The 17,812-nt window shown below is 34.4% G+C and overlaps 1 protein-coding gene across 1 annotated transcript in view; it reads left to right on the forward strand.

Annotated features, from left to right (window-relative positions):
* LOC113493162 (carbohydrate sulfotransferase 11) overlaps positions 1-13,437 on the forward strand; it is a 31,677-nt gene extending 18,240 nt beyond the window's left edge. Inside the window, exon 4 of the mRNA XM_026870990.1 lies at positions 12,638-13,437. Coding sequence (XP_026726791.1) covers positions 12,638-12,867 — 230 coding nt within the window. The 3' untranslated portion in view covers positions 12,868-13,437. The remainder of the gene's footprint in view (positions 1-12,637) is intronic.
* Positions 13,438-17,812: the final 4,375 nt, after the last annotated feature.

Here is a 17,812-nt window from a genome sequence, read left to right on the forward strand (position 1 = left end):
AGAAGCGTCGGGAAACAAAATTATAAGTAGAAAAAACTGCGCGTGAATGACACAATTTTGTGTGTGCTTGTTTTACGTCTTTTTGTTTGTCCCGCATCTGAGAGCGCATTAACGAAATTAATTTCAATGTACTAGTTAGTTTGCGTGTTAGTTTTTCTTTTCTAAATCACACATTACACATTCTTACGTTAAATGACATCTCTTTTCAAAATAGCGCGGTAATTTGTAGATTTATTATCCTCGCGTCTTCAGTAACAAAAACATTCAAATGTCTCAGGTATTTGTAGAGTTTCTGATTTGTCGTGTCGTTCTGCTACAAAGTGGAAAAGAAGTCGTGGAATAATCCTACAAAAAAAAACCTTAATAAATTAAAATAAATGCTGTATTATTTCTATAGATAAATCTCAAAACAGGTGGGCTTGAATGACGCATTTCTAAAAAGTTTAGGTTTCTTCATGTAGATTAGATTAAGTTTGACACGCTGTATTTTGTATTAAGTGATAATGTAAAGAGTAAACATAATTTAATTGTTGATTGTATGATTACAAAATGCTACTGTTGTACTACTTATTTTTTTGAGATATAATAAGTTCGGGCGAATAGTGCCTTACAAAATTTTGGTGTACCGGAATGCCCGCTGTTAAATTAGTCTCGGGCGAATCAAATATTCAAAATTAAAAGTTGTCGATTCGCCCGATTCGGGCCAGTTAAATTCGTACTGAATGAGTACTTTAGTTTTAGCATTTAATACTAGACTTGAAGAATCTGAATACACTATACCAATAAATGAGTTTCCCAAATAGTTTTTCTGCTTCATTAAATTCAATGTAGACAAATTTGTTCGATGACACACTATTGTGGATTAACAGACACAGCATAAATCAACATGCCCTGCCCAATTGTCGACTAACCTATTCATGAAATGCTCATTCATTGGACGCTAATACAATTACAATAAATTTAAATTGAAGACGTATGTCATTTAATGTTTTGTCATCACACTATAAATGACACATATTAGTATGTTTATTGCTATCAAGCTTGCGCTCGCAAGGAATTAACAAATTTTCGGTCTTAAATAGCTCCTGTTTTCGTATTTTAATTACGTGATTACATTAATTTTATGAACACTTAAATTAGCAATAAAGGATGTGAATGTCCACAATCGGTATATAATGCTCTAGTTTCGAAAATTTTAGACCGACATTATGAGATCAAGCAAAAATTTACATAATATTTGATAATCAAACAAAAAACAAGTTTCCGAACGATCGAAGTTCGGCTAATGCGTGACCAAAAAAAAAACACAATGATTGCGGCACGAAACATAATCCTATCGTTAGGATGTTCAGCGAAGTGCGTGCGAGGCGGATGTCGGCGACCCCGTACCGGCTGGAAACACGTGGGAGGACTTGGCAATATTTGATCGTACTATGTTTTAAAATTTTTCGACCTTGCTAAAAATGCTGTAGTTTAGAAATTTTGAGTCGTATGTTTAGAGATAAACCTTACGCAGACAGGCAAACAAGAACAAGAATAATTTAGGATGTATGTGTAGGTGGCTTCCGGAGGCGAATATACCTCAATAAATTTTGACGATGTTCGGAACTTTTCCTTCCAAATTTCCATTAGGACCAGGTAATATTTATGTACATATGCAGTAATAGGTTTTATTTGTCTCAGTTATTGAGTATATCCAATATTCAAATCCCACAAAAACAGTAATTAATTAATGCACAATATCTAAAATGTATTTTTTTCCGTTAGGGACTTGCCATTGTTTTTTGCACTTGTAGAATTCTTATCCTTACCAAGCTGTGTTACTTCTGCTTCCTGGTTCTATAAACGAGATTCCTAATACAGTCGATACCTACTTTACTTGTTTTAAAGACCGGTATTGACATTCAATAGAACTGTCGTCATTATCTACTATTTGTATTTACAATCGTGTCTTCGGGTTTTACCTTCAAACGTTTCGTTTCGTAAGATTTTTTGTGTTATCGGTGACACATATAGATTCATTGATATGTAAAGAGAAACTAAATCATATGTGTTAAGGCAAATTGGAAAATTATCTATACATATTATATTTATCCGTAAATATTACCAATGCAACGTTGACTGCATGATTATGATAAAAAACCGAAATCCGCTTGCTCCTCAATCACGTTTTAAATGTCTTTAGGAAAGTCTCATTGAGTTTCGAACTGGTTTTTTCGTATAATTATTTGTTTATATCCGACATCAAATGACAGACAGTTTCTAATATATTCATTTGTTATTTTTATACCATGTTTCGCAGATATCTATTTTTAGGGATTTCTCATCAACAGCTTATCATGAGTAATGGTAAATATACTTGCTAACAGTTCTTCTAATTCTTTGAGTAAAGAGGATTATTATCAAAAACAAATTGTGGAATTATTTGTTAGTCCACTAACTAAAAGTTAGATCTTGAATATCAAACCATTTCATTTTTTCTGGGTGTAACGTAGAGTTACGACATACATAGACATTAAGGCCAGCCTGTAAGGCTTCTTCCTACATAGAAGAGGTTTTTGCCTCCAACACCACGTTGCCTCTATGCGATTGGTAATGCCAGATTCGACTATTTAGATTTATTAGCAAAATATTACTTTAGGACGTGGTGGTAGAAACTACCACCACGTCCTAAAGTAATATTTTGCAGATGTGGAAGAGAGAAACCGCTCTTTTACTACATTCTGTGTGCACTTCCACCACCATTATAATTTAACTTAAGTCTAGGTATCGCAGCCTCAACATACCTCCATAGTCATTAAACATCTTAAAATTTAATTGCATGTTATCTATACTACACATTAAAACCTACTTGTCTTGCAGTCTGACCATAAGTAATTCCTTAGATAATATTATGTATGTATTAAACATATTATTTAATACTGGAGAACCAGTAATTTCCTTGTCTCATGGCCGTTTGTTTTTGTGTCCGATGGTTTCGTACTTAGTTACGAAAATAACCAGTTCTTCGGAACGAGATTTATTTATGCTCGTCAAAACTTAACCTTGTGCAGTCATGAAGTATAAACCTATGGTGCCAAATACTTTATTAATAGATTTAGCGTTTTTATGAGTCTGTGGTCCTTTTCGACTACCGTCTAAATTATTAAGACCCGTTTTCTTCCTGTATTTCGTATTTAGTATATCCTTTCAGAACTCTTTTGACCCTCCCTTTTCGCCACATTCTGTCCTTTGTCAGAATAGGCAAATATTTTTAGTTTCATTCAAGTTCCTCTATACATTTCCAAAAGTTACCAGAGCATTCTTAAAAAAAGAAATATTCTGCTAGTTATATTTATCTGTCAGTCCAATTAATGTCCACTTATAACAAAATTATGGCATTTAATATCAACGTTATTAAATGTACATGAGGCAGGTTTTCAAGATATAAGATAAGCTTAATTAGTCTCAGAATTTAAATAATACATGTGATAATTTTATTAGGTATAAAAATGAACATCACATTTTACGTGTGGTAGTAAACTTGTCAGAATCACTCATTGTATTTCATTTTAGTTTTGGCTGTTGTTGTCCTAAATCATTTGTGTAAAAGTATGGAACGAACAGCCGATGTAAATGGTAATAAAAAACTATGCCGTTATTATTACGTTACCCCGCAATTTGTGTAGTCCACTATGACTAGTTCCACAATCGCCCGAGGTTTAAACATGTTCATATGTTGGCTAGGCCCAAGTCAAGTTTTAATTCTGTAATCTGCTTAACATATAAGTCGGGAATTACGGTTTTTTTAATAGATTTTGCGGTGAAATCCTTCAATTGTCGCTTTTTTTAAGGCCGGGTTAGTTAGTAAAATAAAAATGAAACTACCATGATTTTACGTTGTCAACTATTCTTATATATTATCCTCGACAGTATTTTTTTTTAAACGTTTCACAAAAATTCAAGTCACAAGCACAAGAACACCCAGACTCAGGACAAGCATTCTTGGATCACACAAACGCTTGTTCTACGCGGGGATCGAACTCGCGACACGTCGCGTTCAGTGGGTTTGGTTTGGTGAACTCAACCGCTCAGCTATCCGTGCAGTCAGACATTTCTCCTACGTCAATAAATAAGTAAATAGGTCCAGCATTATTTGTAGTTTTTTTCCTCACAATTCAATTGTTTTTATGGCAATCTGTTGTTCTTCACAAAAAATTCTGCCAGTGTCGTAGTTAATCCGAATGTGATGTTATATGCACTTTAAAAAGTAGGTCTTTGACGTGATCGTCTAATTTGCGAGTATTTTGGACTTTTCACGGTCAGTTCTGCGATGCGTTGAGAAGTTTAGAGGTTTTATTTACATTGTATAGAACGGTTACGTAATTTATTCGCATGGTGAAGGTCTATATGATTCACTATGTATTATGTTATCCGCTCTGACTACGGAACAAAATATTTAAAACAGAATTTAAAGGTTAAAACGTAATCCCCAATTTTTTTACTAAAAACGTTATTTTAATCAAATAATGTGTATCAGAAATCCTTCTGTTATAGACGAAAATTAACTTAATTAGAATATTAACACAGTGCAGAAGTTGCTTTGTTTTTATAAAATGCCTTATATTCAAATATAAACAGTCGAAAATTTACTTCGTTGCTGTTTGTTAACCAACCATAATCAGCCTGTTACTATACCGCTAAATAATGGCTGGAACTGTAAACTGTAATCACCACACAAAACTACGCGATATAAACATGTTAGACAACCGGTTTGTAAAGTACTTTTATTGGTTATTAACAAAAATACCTACAGCTCATTTTATCAAAGCTTATATAATTTGCAAAGCTTGCGTTCCAGCTAGAGTTCCAAAAAAAACTGACTTTGATCTCTACAGACTAGTAATTTTGCTGTAATAAATAAGTCTAAGTAATATTTAATTAGTACTCATTTTATGTGTGATATGTTTAAGCTGTATTCTGCGGTTTTACTGGCTGTTTTAATAAATCTAAGTACTAGGTGTTGCGCGCGACTTCGGTCTCATATATTTTATGAATTTATGTCCGGATGGTTTTAATCTCTCCTATCTATAGCGAGATGGTGTAATAATTAATAGATAATAACCAAAAACTAAATCCTTGCTGATAAGATAAAATAAGTGATCAATCAAATATAAACTCTTTTTAAAGTTACTGCATGACCTATATTTATATCATTGCTTTCCCCATTGATTGATTTCAGTTTTCATTTGTAAAAGAATTATAAAATTATCTACTTATATTCAAAATTTAATAAGGAAGCTAGGAGCTATGCAAGAAATACTAATTGTTATGACGGAGGTTATTGTTCGCTGTCAATTAGAAAATATCTTAACGGATTTGAAAATTTATTAGAATAATTGACGTGATGTAGCAACCAATTACAAAATGTTTTATATCTACAGGCACACGAAAAAATTACTATAGTCTTGATTAAAAAAAATCTCATATTTACGAAATTGTAATAGAAGGTCGTATTATCTGTATCGCAGTTTTTAAACCTATTATATCAGACAATCGTAATACTTAGAAACAGAATCGAAATCTCAAATCACACTCAAATATGACATTTCAGTGACAATATTGTCATAGTTATCAATAAGTAAGGAATAGGTATGTGATAAAAACTTTATGGTTGAGCTATAAAACAAAACACGAATCTGTATGTTCTCGAGACTTTGCACATACATATTATCTCAGACTCTTATTTATTGGCAAATAGCTTTTTGCCCGCGGCTTTGCTGCGTCGAGATCGGTTTTATCGCGTTTCCAAGAGAACTCTTCAAAAGTCCAGGATAAAAACTATCCAATGTTCTTTCTCAAGGTCAACTCTATCTCTGTACCAAATTTCATTAAAATAGGTTAAGTGGTTTAGACGTGAAAGCGTAACAGACAGACAGACAGAGCTACTTTCGCATTTATAATATTATAGTAAGGATTTGTATGTGACATTTAGCCGGTAATTAAATTATTTTAAATGCTATTATCTCTGTACAGCCAAACAGGTGATGTAATCAAATTAAATCCCTTGTATACCATGTTTAAAGCAAGTTACCTGGGGTTTAAGTTCGTGGAACATATAAAGCAATAATTAAGCAAATATACGCTCTTGATGTCGAAAACAAAGCCTCTATGATGACCGCTTAAATTATTTTTTCTGGTAGTGCAAAAACTTCCTAGCTTGGCATTTTTTTTGTTATTATCCGATGTAGTTCAAAAGTCCTTTAATAAAATACAAAGGAAAAACATTTACAACCCAAATAGCCCAGTAAAATACAAACGTTAGATCTGCCAAGGTTGACACACGACTGGTTTGTTCAAATTAATCCATTATGTGAGTTTGGTTCCTAGAGCATTAACAATAGGTCCTTTTTGTGTAAAGCATATGACCGGTGATCTGATGTTTTTATTGTAATCTTATCAAATATCGTTAAATAATGGTTACACTGGCCTGCATAAGTCCAGGATTATGTGCTTGTAGAACATTTTTATGCAGATATTCACATCGGCATCGGCAAATATCTTGTATTAAAAATACTATACGTACTTGTAGATGGGTAATTCTGTTATTTAATATATTAAATATTAATGTTTATGAGTCTTTTGACCTCAGAGAAGATAGCGTTCCGTGAACTTAATCCTTGATTTTACAGCAGTCTTAATTAGTTCCGTGCCAAATAATTAGCCGACTTCACGACATCATTTTTATCTAAACACAAGTTCTATGCCGTCGAAAGTAGATAACCAAGCAAGAAATAGGTTTATGACTCTATTCACATTTACCCATAAGCATTGAAACCCATGTTTACGACTGAGTCTTGAATATTATACCAGCTGTTGCCAGAGGCTCCGCCAGCAACAAATCGAAAATGATCTCACTTTAACATAAAATGAGTTAATCAAACCAAAGTTAGAGACGTATAGGTGCCACAATAACGAGGCTGAAATAGAGCTATGCAGGCCGCTTGGCCAGACAACGTTGTGCAGGTGGACTAAGGCGATTACAGAATGGTGGTCAAGGCAAGGCAAAAGGAGTCAGTCGTCCGGGAGCAAGATGGGTCGATGATCTAGTTAAGGTCTTATGTCGAGTCTGGATGAGGCTGGCACAAGACCGTACAATTTGGCACGAGAAAGGGGCCCTACATATGCCCAGCATGAAGTTTGAGGACAAAGGCTGTGGATGTTGATGTGCTAATCCTGGTTATAAACTATTAGGCACCAAATTTTGTCCAAATCCGTCCAGGGGTTTTACGTGAAAGAGTAACAAATATCCATCCATAGTTACAAAATACCGCGTTTATATTATTAGGATTTAAGATTATGAATTTCAAGTATTGTAAATGACAGATCTGTTTGACGTCTGACCGTGACCGTTTGTGAATAATTGATACTTAGGTATTCTGATAAAAAATTTATATGTATGATTTAAGTCCCGACTTAATCATTTCGCGTTCCTTGTAACTTGGTCCTGTGGTCAACAAGTAACAGACCAAATCCAAAGGCAAAACGTTCAACTACAGAATTAAAAAATGAATATAAATTATGTCGTCTGCCAAATTTAAACAAAAACTGATGTATTTTTATTATTTAGTTAGATTGAACAAACCATTTAAGATGGCAATAAGACAGAGTTGTCACAGACCCATAATAATTTACCTACACTTGACTAATTTTAACCAATTGGTAATTACCTAATCTTCACACGCGTAAATTAATTCTTAATCTTTTCATGACGTTTCTGTTCTAAACTTCTATTGTATTGTTTAATTTGCATTGTATTTTTTTTACTCCGCATTATTTGTTCTGCCTTAAGATCGTTAGGGATATCGTAATTTGATCCTCAGTATTTCTTTTGATCGCTAGAGAGGCAGGCGTGTCGGTCATGAGGTTTTAATCTTTTTCTGCTAATCCAATACAGGCTATACTTATCCATAGCTAGTAGTTACCAATCATATTAACTTTTTATTCGAACACTGTTTTTTGTTTCATCAGTCGAACCTGCTTTGGCGATTGCGTCATGTATTCTGATGTATGAAATGAATTCTAACGATGCTTCCTTTCTGGGTTCCGCGGTTCAATGATCCTGATTATTGTAAAATGAAATAACATCTTACTATTTCACAGATTTTAATCGTATTTAAAATTTTGAATTTACCGCTTTGCCTGTATAAGTAGATAACATTACATCGGTCTCCTGTATTTTTAAGTAAGTTTCCCCTTTCCTAACGGGACCCTATTCAAATTTAACTCAAATTGTAATAATATGAAGGAATAAATAAATCTTTAAGTTACAAATCTACATACACAAATCTCTTTAGCTAAGATAGCAGCCTCAGTAAATCTAACGTTCCTTCGCTCTCCGTTTAAATATTATTGTCACAGACACAACAGCCTCTAACATATTGTACTGGCCAATATTACCTTGACCTTTTGTAATTGCTATAACCACGCCATCAACGTCACATCGGTAATTACCTCTACATTCATCGCTCAAAGTCCTCTCGTCTCGTCTGACGTAATGTGATAGTTTACATGTTAAGTTATTGACTGTTAATAAAAGACCTAACTGCTGACATCTTACGAGTGAATTTTGATTGTCATAAGAACTGTATGATATTTCTGCTATCCCATATTCATCGGCTATGGTGACTTTGATGGTGTCTAAAATTTGCAACTGAATACTGATTTTTAATTCATCACTTTAAATGTGAATATTTTGATCATTACCTTAAGTTATCATCCAAAAATTGAATTTATATGTGATCTCCACATCTGTATTCAATAAAGTCCTTGTTAAAATTCAAATTCGTTTCCGAGTAATATTATCTAGGCCGCTTATTTTGGACGACGGTGTTGCGTGTCAGAATTCTAAGAACATTTTTAGGCAGTCGTAGCTTGTAGAATATCTATATATTTCGGGAAGCCATGGCCAGACAGAGAAGGACGGCAATAATGCGCTAAGAGTATGTGAGAGACAAAGATAAAGTATTGTCAAACTTAGTATTTTATGGTTATGCGATTAGAATCGCTTTGAGATTTATTAATAGTAGAGTATGATTTTTTTTTGTACAGACACATTCAGTCATAAATAAAAGCCATGATGTTATTGTTCAATAGGGATTCGCCCAAAATACAAATTTAACAATCCTATTGAAGTCATTTAAATCAATTTTGTATGCAGATAAATACCTAAGCTAAATAAAACAAATATGTGTTGAGAATTCTCACGTGCCAACTTTGTGAGAAATTTTTGGCATTGACATTATGTTCACAGTTCCAGTATCGTATTAAATTTTGGTTATAAACTCATTTTATGTATTTATTTTATTTATTTTTATTTTATTATATTAGGAAAACTTACAGCTAATAACAAAGATTGAACAAGCTTATTGCGAAACTAAAGCCAATTAAAAGTTTCCACTGATAGTAGAGAGAAAAATAAAAAAATACAGACAGTATGTCGGTCAAACCAAAAGCACGTAGCGACATATTGAATAATCAATTTGGATTATGAGCAAAAAAGTGCTTGCACAGAGTTCTCTTAAGTTTATCTAACCCTGTATTGAACAGATCAATATCAATTCTCCTGCAAGTTGCATTATACGACCGGCACGCTCTGATGAGATAAGAATTTTGCCTGTAGGTGGTTCTAGAGGCCGGTGTATAAAGTAAATCAAGATTGCGTAAAAAAGTTCCTGGAACGCGTAATCCCATTTTGCCTACAAACTCGGGAACATCTGAGTGTCCATTCATCGCTTTGAATAAGAAGGCTAGATCTGCAATATTCCTGCGTTCGTGAAGCGGGAGAATGTGAAACTTTTTACACCTTAAAAAATAATTTGGAAGATATAGCTTCGACCGAAATTGAATGTACCTCAGAAATTTCTTTTGTATGCTCTCTATCCGATTGATGTAAACGTTATAATTAGGATTCCAGATTTGAGAGCCATACTCTAGGTGACTACGAACGAAGGAACAATATAGTATTTTGATTGTCTTAATGTTTTTGAACTCTGACGAGATTCTAAAGATGAAACCTAACGCTTTCGAAGCCTTTTTGACTATATTATCTATATGAGTGTCAAAGATAAGTTTCGAATCAAAAGTTACTCCTAAGTCACTAATACTGGATACTCTGGCTAAGGAAGTATCCAAGAACTTATATGAGAAGCAAATAGGTTTTGGTTTGCGAGTGAACGAGCACACATAACATTTAGCGACGTTCAATTCCAATTTATTAGCTTCACAATATAGTTGAAACCTATCTAAGTCTCGTTGTAGGAGAAGCGCGTCGTCTGTAGTGGATACCTGTTTCATTATCTTCATGTCGTCCGCATAAAGCAAAATTTTGGAGTAACTGAAACAGGAAGCAACGTCGTTGATGAAAATGTTGAATAACAGTGGCCCGAGCAGCGAGCCCTGAGGCACGCCGGATGGAATGTGCATGACTCTAGAGGAGTAACCGTTTAACACAACGATTTGACATCTGTTCTCAACATAGGAGGAGAACCAGCGAAAAGATTACCCCTTATCCCCATTAAAAATATTTTTTTAATAAGAATAAAATGATCTATCCGGTCAAAACACTTGCTAAAGTCAGTGTAAACAACGTCGACCTGAGACCGCTGAGCCATGCATTCTGATAAGAAGTTACTACAGACTATGAGATTAGTTGTGGTAGACCGGCCTCTCAAGAAACCATGTTGATGTTCGCAAAAACTATGTTTGAGAGCCGTGGAAACCTGATTGTAAACTATTTTTTCTAAGATTTTTGCATATACGCACAACTTAGATATTGGTCTATAATTTTCAATCAGGCTCTTGGACCCCTTTTTATGAATTGGCGTTATGAATGCTGATTTCCAGAGTTGAGGTACTAATCCTGTGTTTATCGACCTCCTGAAGAGAATCGATAGAGGGACAGAAAGACTCTTGGCACAGTTCAAGACGAACACCGGTGACACCCTGTCTGGTCCGGCACCTTTTTTCGGGTCGAGCCGCTTGAGCAACCTATAAACCTCATCTTCACATATTTCAATAGAGCTGATATCCACAGTGCCATTCTCGTCATGTTCACCGATAAGTGGATCATGATCTGTTGATGGAATGTAACTTGGAGGCATGAGAAAGTTCGAATGGAAAAAATCTCCAAACATATTGCATATCTCATCCCCGTCGCTTGAAGAAAGCTGTCCGTAATGAAGTACAGGAGGGTAAGAATTAGATTGCTTCTTAGATTTTACATAGCTCCAAAAAGCTCGAGGATTTTGGCTGATGTTTGACTCAATTGTCTCGATATAGCTATTGAAAAAAAATTTCTCCATGTCCTTAGCCCGTTGACGCAATGCTATAAATGTCTGATAATCTGCAAGATTGCCATATGTTTTGTATTTCTTGTGAAATTTGGCTTTTTCTTTTAGTAATTTTATCAGAGGACTTCTGTACCAAGGAGGATAGTTTGTGCTTTGATTTATAGTTTTGCTAGGGATATGAGTACGACATAATTCATTGGTTATGTCATAAAAATAAGTAACAGCTTCTTCTAATGTTTTATTGGCAAATTCGTTATGCCAGTCAATTACGTTGAGTTCTCTATTAATTGAATCGTAATCGCCCCGACCGTACAGACATTTTACATAAGAACGCGAAGGTAGACTGTGAAGATGCACAAAGTCCGCTGTTACACACAAAGCCTTGTGATGTTCGTCTTCGGGGACCAGTGGATCACTGCAACACGTAACAGAGATGTCGTCATTACAAAGCACTAGATCTAGAATCCTACCGTTATTATTGGAATGTGAATTATACTGAGATAGGCTACATATATTAAAATTATCAATCAAATTCTGCTGCGCTGTTCCTTGCAAATTAGAAGCGTATAAAGAGCAATCATCAACTGACGGAAGCCAAACTATGTTTGGTTGATTAAAATCGCCGAGTACTATAAACTTGTCAGAAGTATTTTTAAGAAATACATCTACAAGATTATCGGTATGGCAAAGTAATAAAACCTGAAGGTCCTGTACGACTGTGGGTCGCGTTTGTCCGTTTGTACTTGAGACTTCCAAGTCCCTTAGTTGATGCTCGCTGAATTGAGAATCCAAAGGCGCGTGTCCGAGAACGAAACTTAGAAGGTTTTGGATGATAGTGGGAGAATTACAACTTGATAATGATCAGACTTAGTTTTATTTGTTAAAACAAGCTCGCAGCCGTCTCCTCATTAACTTTAGCTTGACCGCAATGAGATGCGCAGAACCACATTAAGCCAGAATATTAATATTATATGACTGCGTTGGTGCATGGTGAATACCTCCTAACCCGATTTCTATGTTTAAATTTAGCACTACCACTCATGTTGCTATTGGTAATACTACGAATGTTATTAAAGCCAATTGTATTAATATAAACATTTTACATTGATTATAATATATCTGTTTCCATGTATTTCCAACGTGACAATACTGATAGCAAAATATTTAATGCTTCTTTCGCAGTCTCCTCTCTTATGATACGTTGAGAACTGATTATAAATGCACCATATACGAACGATTGTAGATTATTGTGTCTACTTCTCTCAAACTAAGCAACATTCTTTAACACAATTTTCTATACTTTTCAGGTAAATACGAAACGCTTCTCGACGATTCTCTACTAGCCCTTCACACGATCAACGCCTCACATATCCAGTTCCCCCGCCTCGCCCACACCTCGGGCACTGCCGAGAAGCTCCACAGGTACTTCTCGCAGTTAGAATTACCCCTCATCAGGCGACTCTACAAACTATACAAACATGACTACAGAATATTCAACTACGATTTGGACAATATCGTTGGTTTTGATCTGGGATAAGTCGTGTCTTTGAACGCTGTCAAGTCTTCGAACAAATGGTTTTTGAGACTCGGCGTTCAAAGTGCCGTTTCGTGAACCAGTGATTTTTTGTGTTTGATACTGAAGTTTTTAGATTGATTGATACGTAAAGGCTGTGCCTAAATAAAGAGCTTGTTACGACACAGGATGACTGCGTTGAATTGACTTGACTATTCGTACCTACTGATGTATTCAACTGTTCTTCGTGTTTTTAAGTGTTCGCGCTCTAAGTGGCCTAATTTTAAACTACAAGACCGCATTTCATGACAGCTTTTTGCTGCATAGGATTAAGTTGTTACTTTCCTTTTTCATAAAAAAAAATCTACCTGCAAATGACATTCATTGAAGGCCATCAGAGTTTTCCTGTCTGATTAGGAGTGATTATCGATCATGTCAAATTTGCGATTTTTAAGGACAAAACAAAAGGATAGTTTGATACAATTAGAACGTACTAATAGTCAACTCAGATAGTTTAAGTAGATTGAATCAAGCGAATTGTAGATTAAGGGATTGTAATTATACATGATTATACTTTTTACGAGGTTACGACAAGGGCCGTTGTTTCATTTAGTTTATAGTAAACCTGTATCTTAGACATAAGTTTCTAAAAGAACAAATTAATTGTGCTACTAATATAGCTTATTTCTAATTATTAGTTCAAGAAAGTATAGTTCTCAGCTCCATACATTTTAGAAACTTTTACGAGTAACGTGTAAGTAATTGGTTAGTTCTCTACCGTACCTAATACATTAGTCTAGTTAAATTACTGTTTATTTTCTTAGTAATTGGATAGTCCAGTTAATCTCTAACGCTCTTGCTCCCGCCTGAAATAACATCAGCTAAATATTGTTTATGTAAAACCCGAAGAAACATAAATAGCGCGGTTGTTTACATTAAAATGTTATAAGGTAAAGTAGTTCTGAAAACTGTTTGAAGAAGAACAGGGCCCCAATTTTTCTATTTACAAAGCAGTGGCGAAGGGTGAATTTTCTTAGAAGGGAAGCCGGACCAAAAAAAACCTTACCTTGCTTGTGATGCGTGAATTCTAGTTATTATGGCTTGTATCTTATATCTTGTACGATGAATTTTCTTTAGCATTCTTATTATGAACTACATGCGTATTAGCAAAAAATGTTTCTATCCTATGATTTCCGAAATCATGCAATGATAAACAACTACGGATATGTTTTTCGGTCTGAACATGTTTTTAAATGAATTTGTAAGATTATTGATATCATTAAATCCCGTGTGGCTCCATAAACTGTTAGAATCTGAGCATAACAAGCAAGGAAAACAAAACATTTTATTTAATTTACAATTTCCCGTGAGCCAAGGATACTTGTTGTAAAAAGAACTATTAAAATGTTTGAAAAACCCATCGCGTCGCTTATAATGAAATAATCGTGTCAGGGCGAGCACGGCCTAAATGAATTACGTGCTTTTTATTTTCAAAACTCAACTTTGAAAAGGATGTTTCCTCAGTCAACAAATAATCTGTCAGGCAGCATTCTACATTCACTAATGCCGCCATGCTATCGAAGTTACTCTATTATAACATATTACTACTTAAATAACAACTGCTTCTATTAAAACTACAAAATAAAACAACTTACCTAAATACCTGCGTGAAATAGACGACTACCAAACAATATAACTAAACTGCACCACACTGCAATAACACGACACAAAACTATCACTAATTCACTCTAGTTTACACTAATTTACTCAAATAAATATTAATATCGAATGAAATGCAAATGGTCTGTTGAAAAAAATATAAAGTTTGACAGATAAATGACCGCGAACCAAAAGTGAAAAGAAACTATCATTCTATCCCGTTCCGGCGGACAACGAAGTTCGGTATCATTCTATCTCGTTCTGGCGTATCTCTCCGTCCCTATAACTCGAAAAATTGCGGCTTCCCTAGCTCCTAAGATTGGCACGCTTTGTGACGTCAAGGTCACGATCGGTGCAATAGAAACTTTGTACTGGATTCCTGTTTCGCCTTACGAGTTACCTTAGTCCTTACTAACGACGACCAAATGTGCGTGAGCGGGATTTATTGCGCGGTGTATAATGGTAGGCGGATTTTTTTTATAGTTATTTTTAAAAGCAATTTTATTGTTATATCTATACTATAACTTCGTAAATTATTAATTTGTTTCAATGATAATGAAAAATAATAGACACTAGTATTTTCTATATTTCGAAAGGGAAGCCGGTAGGAATCGAGTTGTATGGAGCCTTCGCCACTGTTACAAAGACCGATGAATGAATGAAACTTCGATTAGATTTGACAATATTCGGTCACTGTAGATAGCAGAATCGGGGCCCTGGGGGCCTACCATCATGTCTCAAAATAATATAAGAAATGCCGGTAAACGCCTTGTATTGTATTGTCTCACTCACAAAACCACAAAAATATTTTGAGATGTTTTGGTAGACATTTTGATCAATTTCGGTATTTTCGGTGACCTACTTTCAAACTACTCACTTTTATTTTCAAGAAGTCGCAACGCCTCACTGATAACAGTGTTTAATGTAACTTACGTGCGTCCATAGATTTTTTATTGCCCGATAAATTTAATCTTTCTTATCAATAGCAATAAATTTATATGTATTAGATATAAGAAAGTTATAAGGAATAGTTCGATTATTCTTTGAGAACGGAAGACATCATTTTAAAATGCTGCTCTGTTAATAAAAAGTATGGTATTTTCCGTCAAGATTAAATGAATTTGGTATTTCCATGTTCGTCGAGTTTTTAACAACAAAAACATAGTCGACTTCAAATAAAAACTACTGAGCCAAGCTTGATGAAAGTGACAGCTACGTTAAATGAAAAATGAGAACAAAATCGATTTATCCAGATCGAGGTTCCGAGATCACAGAATTGTGAACCTCTGCCTTCTTGAAGTCGGTTAAAAGTTAAATGTTTTTGTTCAAATACTATTTTATATTCTACAACATTTCGATAATTTTGATACGCAACAAAACAAATCGGTCAAATAAAAATACTAGGTATCATTTTATCTCAGAAGTACAATTAGCGGAATAAGAAAATAATATAAGTACTTATATTGGAGGTAATGAATCAAGCATTATTTGAATTCCTATCTATTAAAATAATGCAATAACATGTTACACATTTAGAATAGTTGTTGTGGTTCCGATCGTCTTTCTATGTATACAGTTCATTGTTTCAAACGTGTTATGATGTATCTAAGTAAAGTGCTACTATATATTGGTTTATAAAGTCGGGCCGTGGTTTTGACGTGAATATTTATACATGTCATCATCGTCCTATGTTGGGGTCGGCTTCCAGTCTAACCGGATTCAGCTTAGTACCAGTGTTTTACAAGGAGCGACTGCCTATCTGACCTGCTCAACCCAGTTACCTGGGCAACATTTAACCTTTAGTTTACAACCCTTAGTAAAACTGGTTGTCAGACTTTCAAACTTCTCATCATTCCTGGGTTAGCGCTCCAAAACAAACACAACTTTTCAGGTTTGTAATATTAGTATAGATATCGCTCCATAAAAAGAGGTACTTTTATTAAATTGAAAAGATTGTTTTATTCATTCTTGTTACCTCAAAATTTATTTAAAAATATCAGCAACATAGGTATAAAACTCAGACAGTGTCAAAATAATATATGATAAGTAATAAATTTATCCGAGAGTCAAAACTTGAAGTCATTGAACGAGCGTTATCATAACACTAGAACCGCAATATTTTACAAATAACCATACATATGATAAATGATGGAACAATGAATTTTACACAATAGTACGGTAGTATTAACGTCCTTAACTCAAAGTAATAAGATCCAAATTCGCTATTAAATTACATAGGCCTATACCTACTTACAATAGTTGGCTTCCTTGTATGTATAAACATGAAGTATACCTAATTGTTATTGATAATGTCATTAAGTGATGTTTAATATATTGTTTTTGCAAAAGCAGTACTTGGAAAACCCCAATAAGGTTGCAAGCTCCAGTCACATAGCATAGTCGTGTGATTTTATCTCAGGTTGACCTTTAACCTTGGAATAACACGACTCAGACTAAAAATATTTTATTATCTTACTTCTTGGTAAGGCCTGGCCACTGCCACTTACGTAATTCAAATTTTGTGAAGGCCTTGCTACTAAATGTTAGGAAATTTTCCTAGAAACCTTACTCCTAAAAAGCTCTTTCTATAGTGCACTACAATTTTGGTTTAATATCATTTTAAACCACACATTTATCGTGTCGTTTGCGGAGATTTAAAGACGTCAAATTGAAAATTGTCTCTTTTCATCGTGTCCAGATGGCGCTGTGCGCTCAAATTTTGTCGACCATTGAAATCCTAGCATCTTTCGGCAATTGAGGATCCACCATCAACTGTAAAATCACAGCATGCAACTTGATAGTAGGTAATTGTTAACACAAACCAGCAAACAATTAAATAATATTTCAGCCTATACTAAACTGAAACAATCCCCAATTACCGAAAGACCCATACTTGTTGTGGAAAAAATATTGATATTTCGTAATGAGTACTTGCTTTGTACCGATAGTAATAATTTAAACGATCCGAGCATTAGGTTAAATGATATTAACGAATAAATAGTTGATTAACATTCCACAATGATATTCCAAAGCTCCCTGTGATAAGCTTAAATGCGGTAGCCTTAATTAAATGATTGATAACAACTCGTAACATACGTGTTAATTGTGCGATAAGAATCCTTATCGAGTCTTATCATTGCTTTCGAATGTAAAAATAATGATTTCATATTAATATTACAATTGTTTATAGTTTGTGAATGTTTATCAGTAAATGTAATGATTTATGTGAACAGTAATTATTGTAAATAGTAGTACTTATTTAGCAATGACGTGAATGTTAAGCGCCATGTTTTTTTTTTTAATTTTTATT

The sequence above is a fragment of the Trichoplusia ni genome, chromosome 4, assembly GCF_003590095.1.
Source record: "Trichoplusia ni isolate ovarian cell line Hi5 chromosome 4, tn1, whole genome shotgun sequence".
Taxonomy (NCBI): Eukaryota; Metazoa; Arthropoda; class Insecta; order Lepidoptera; family Noctuidae; genus Trichoplusia; species Trichoplusia ni.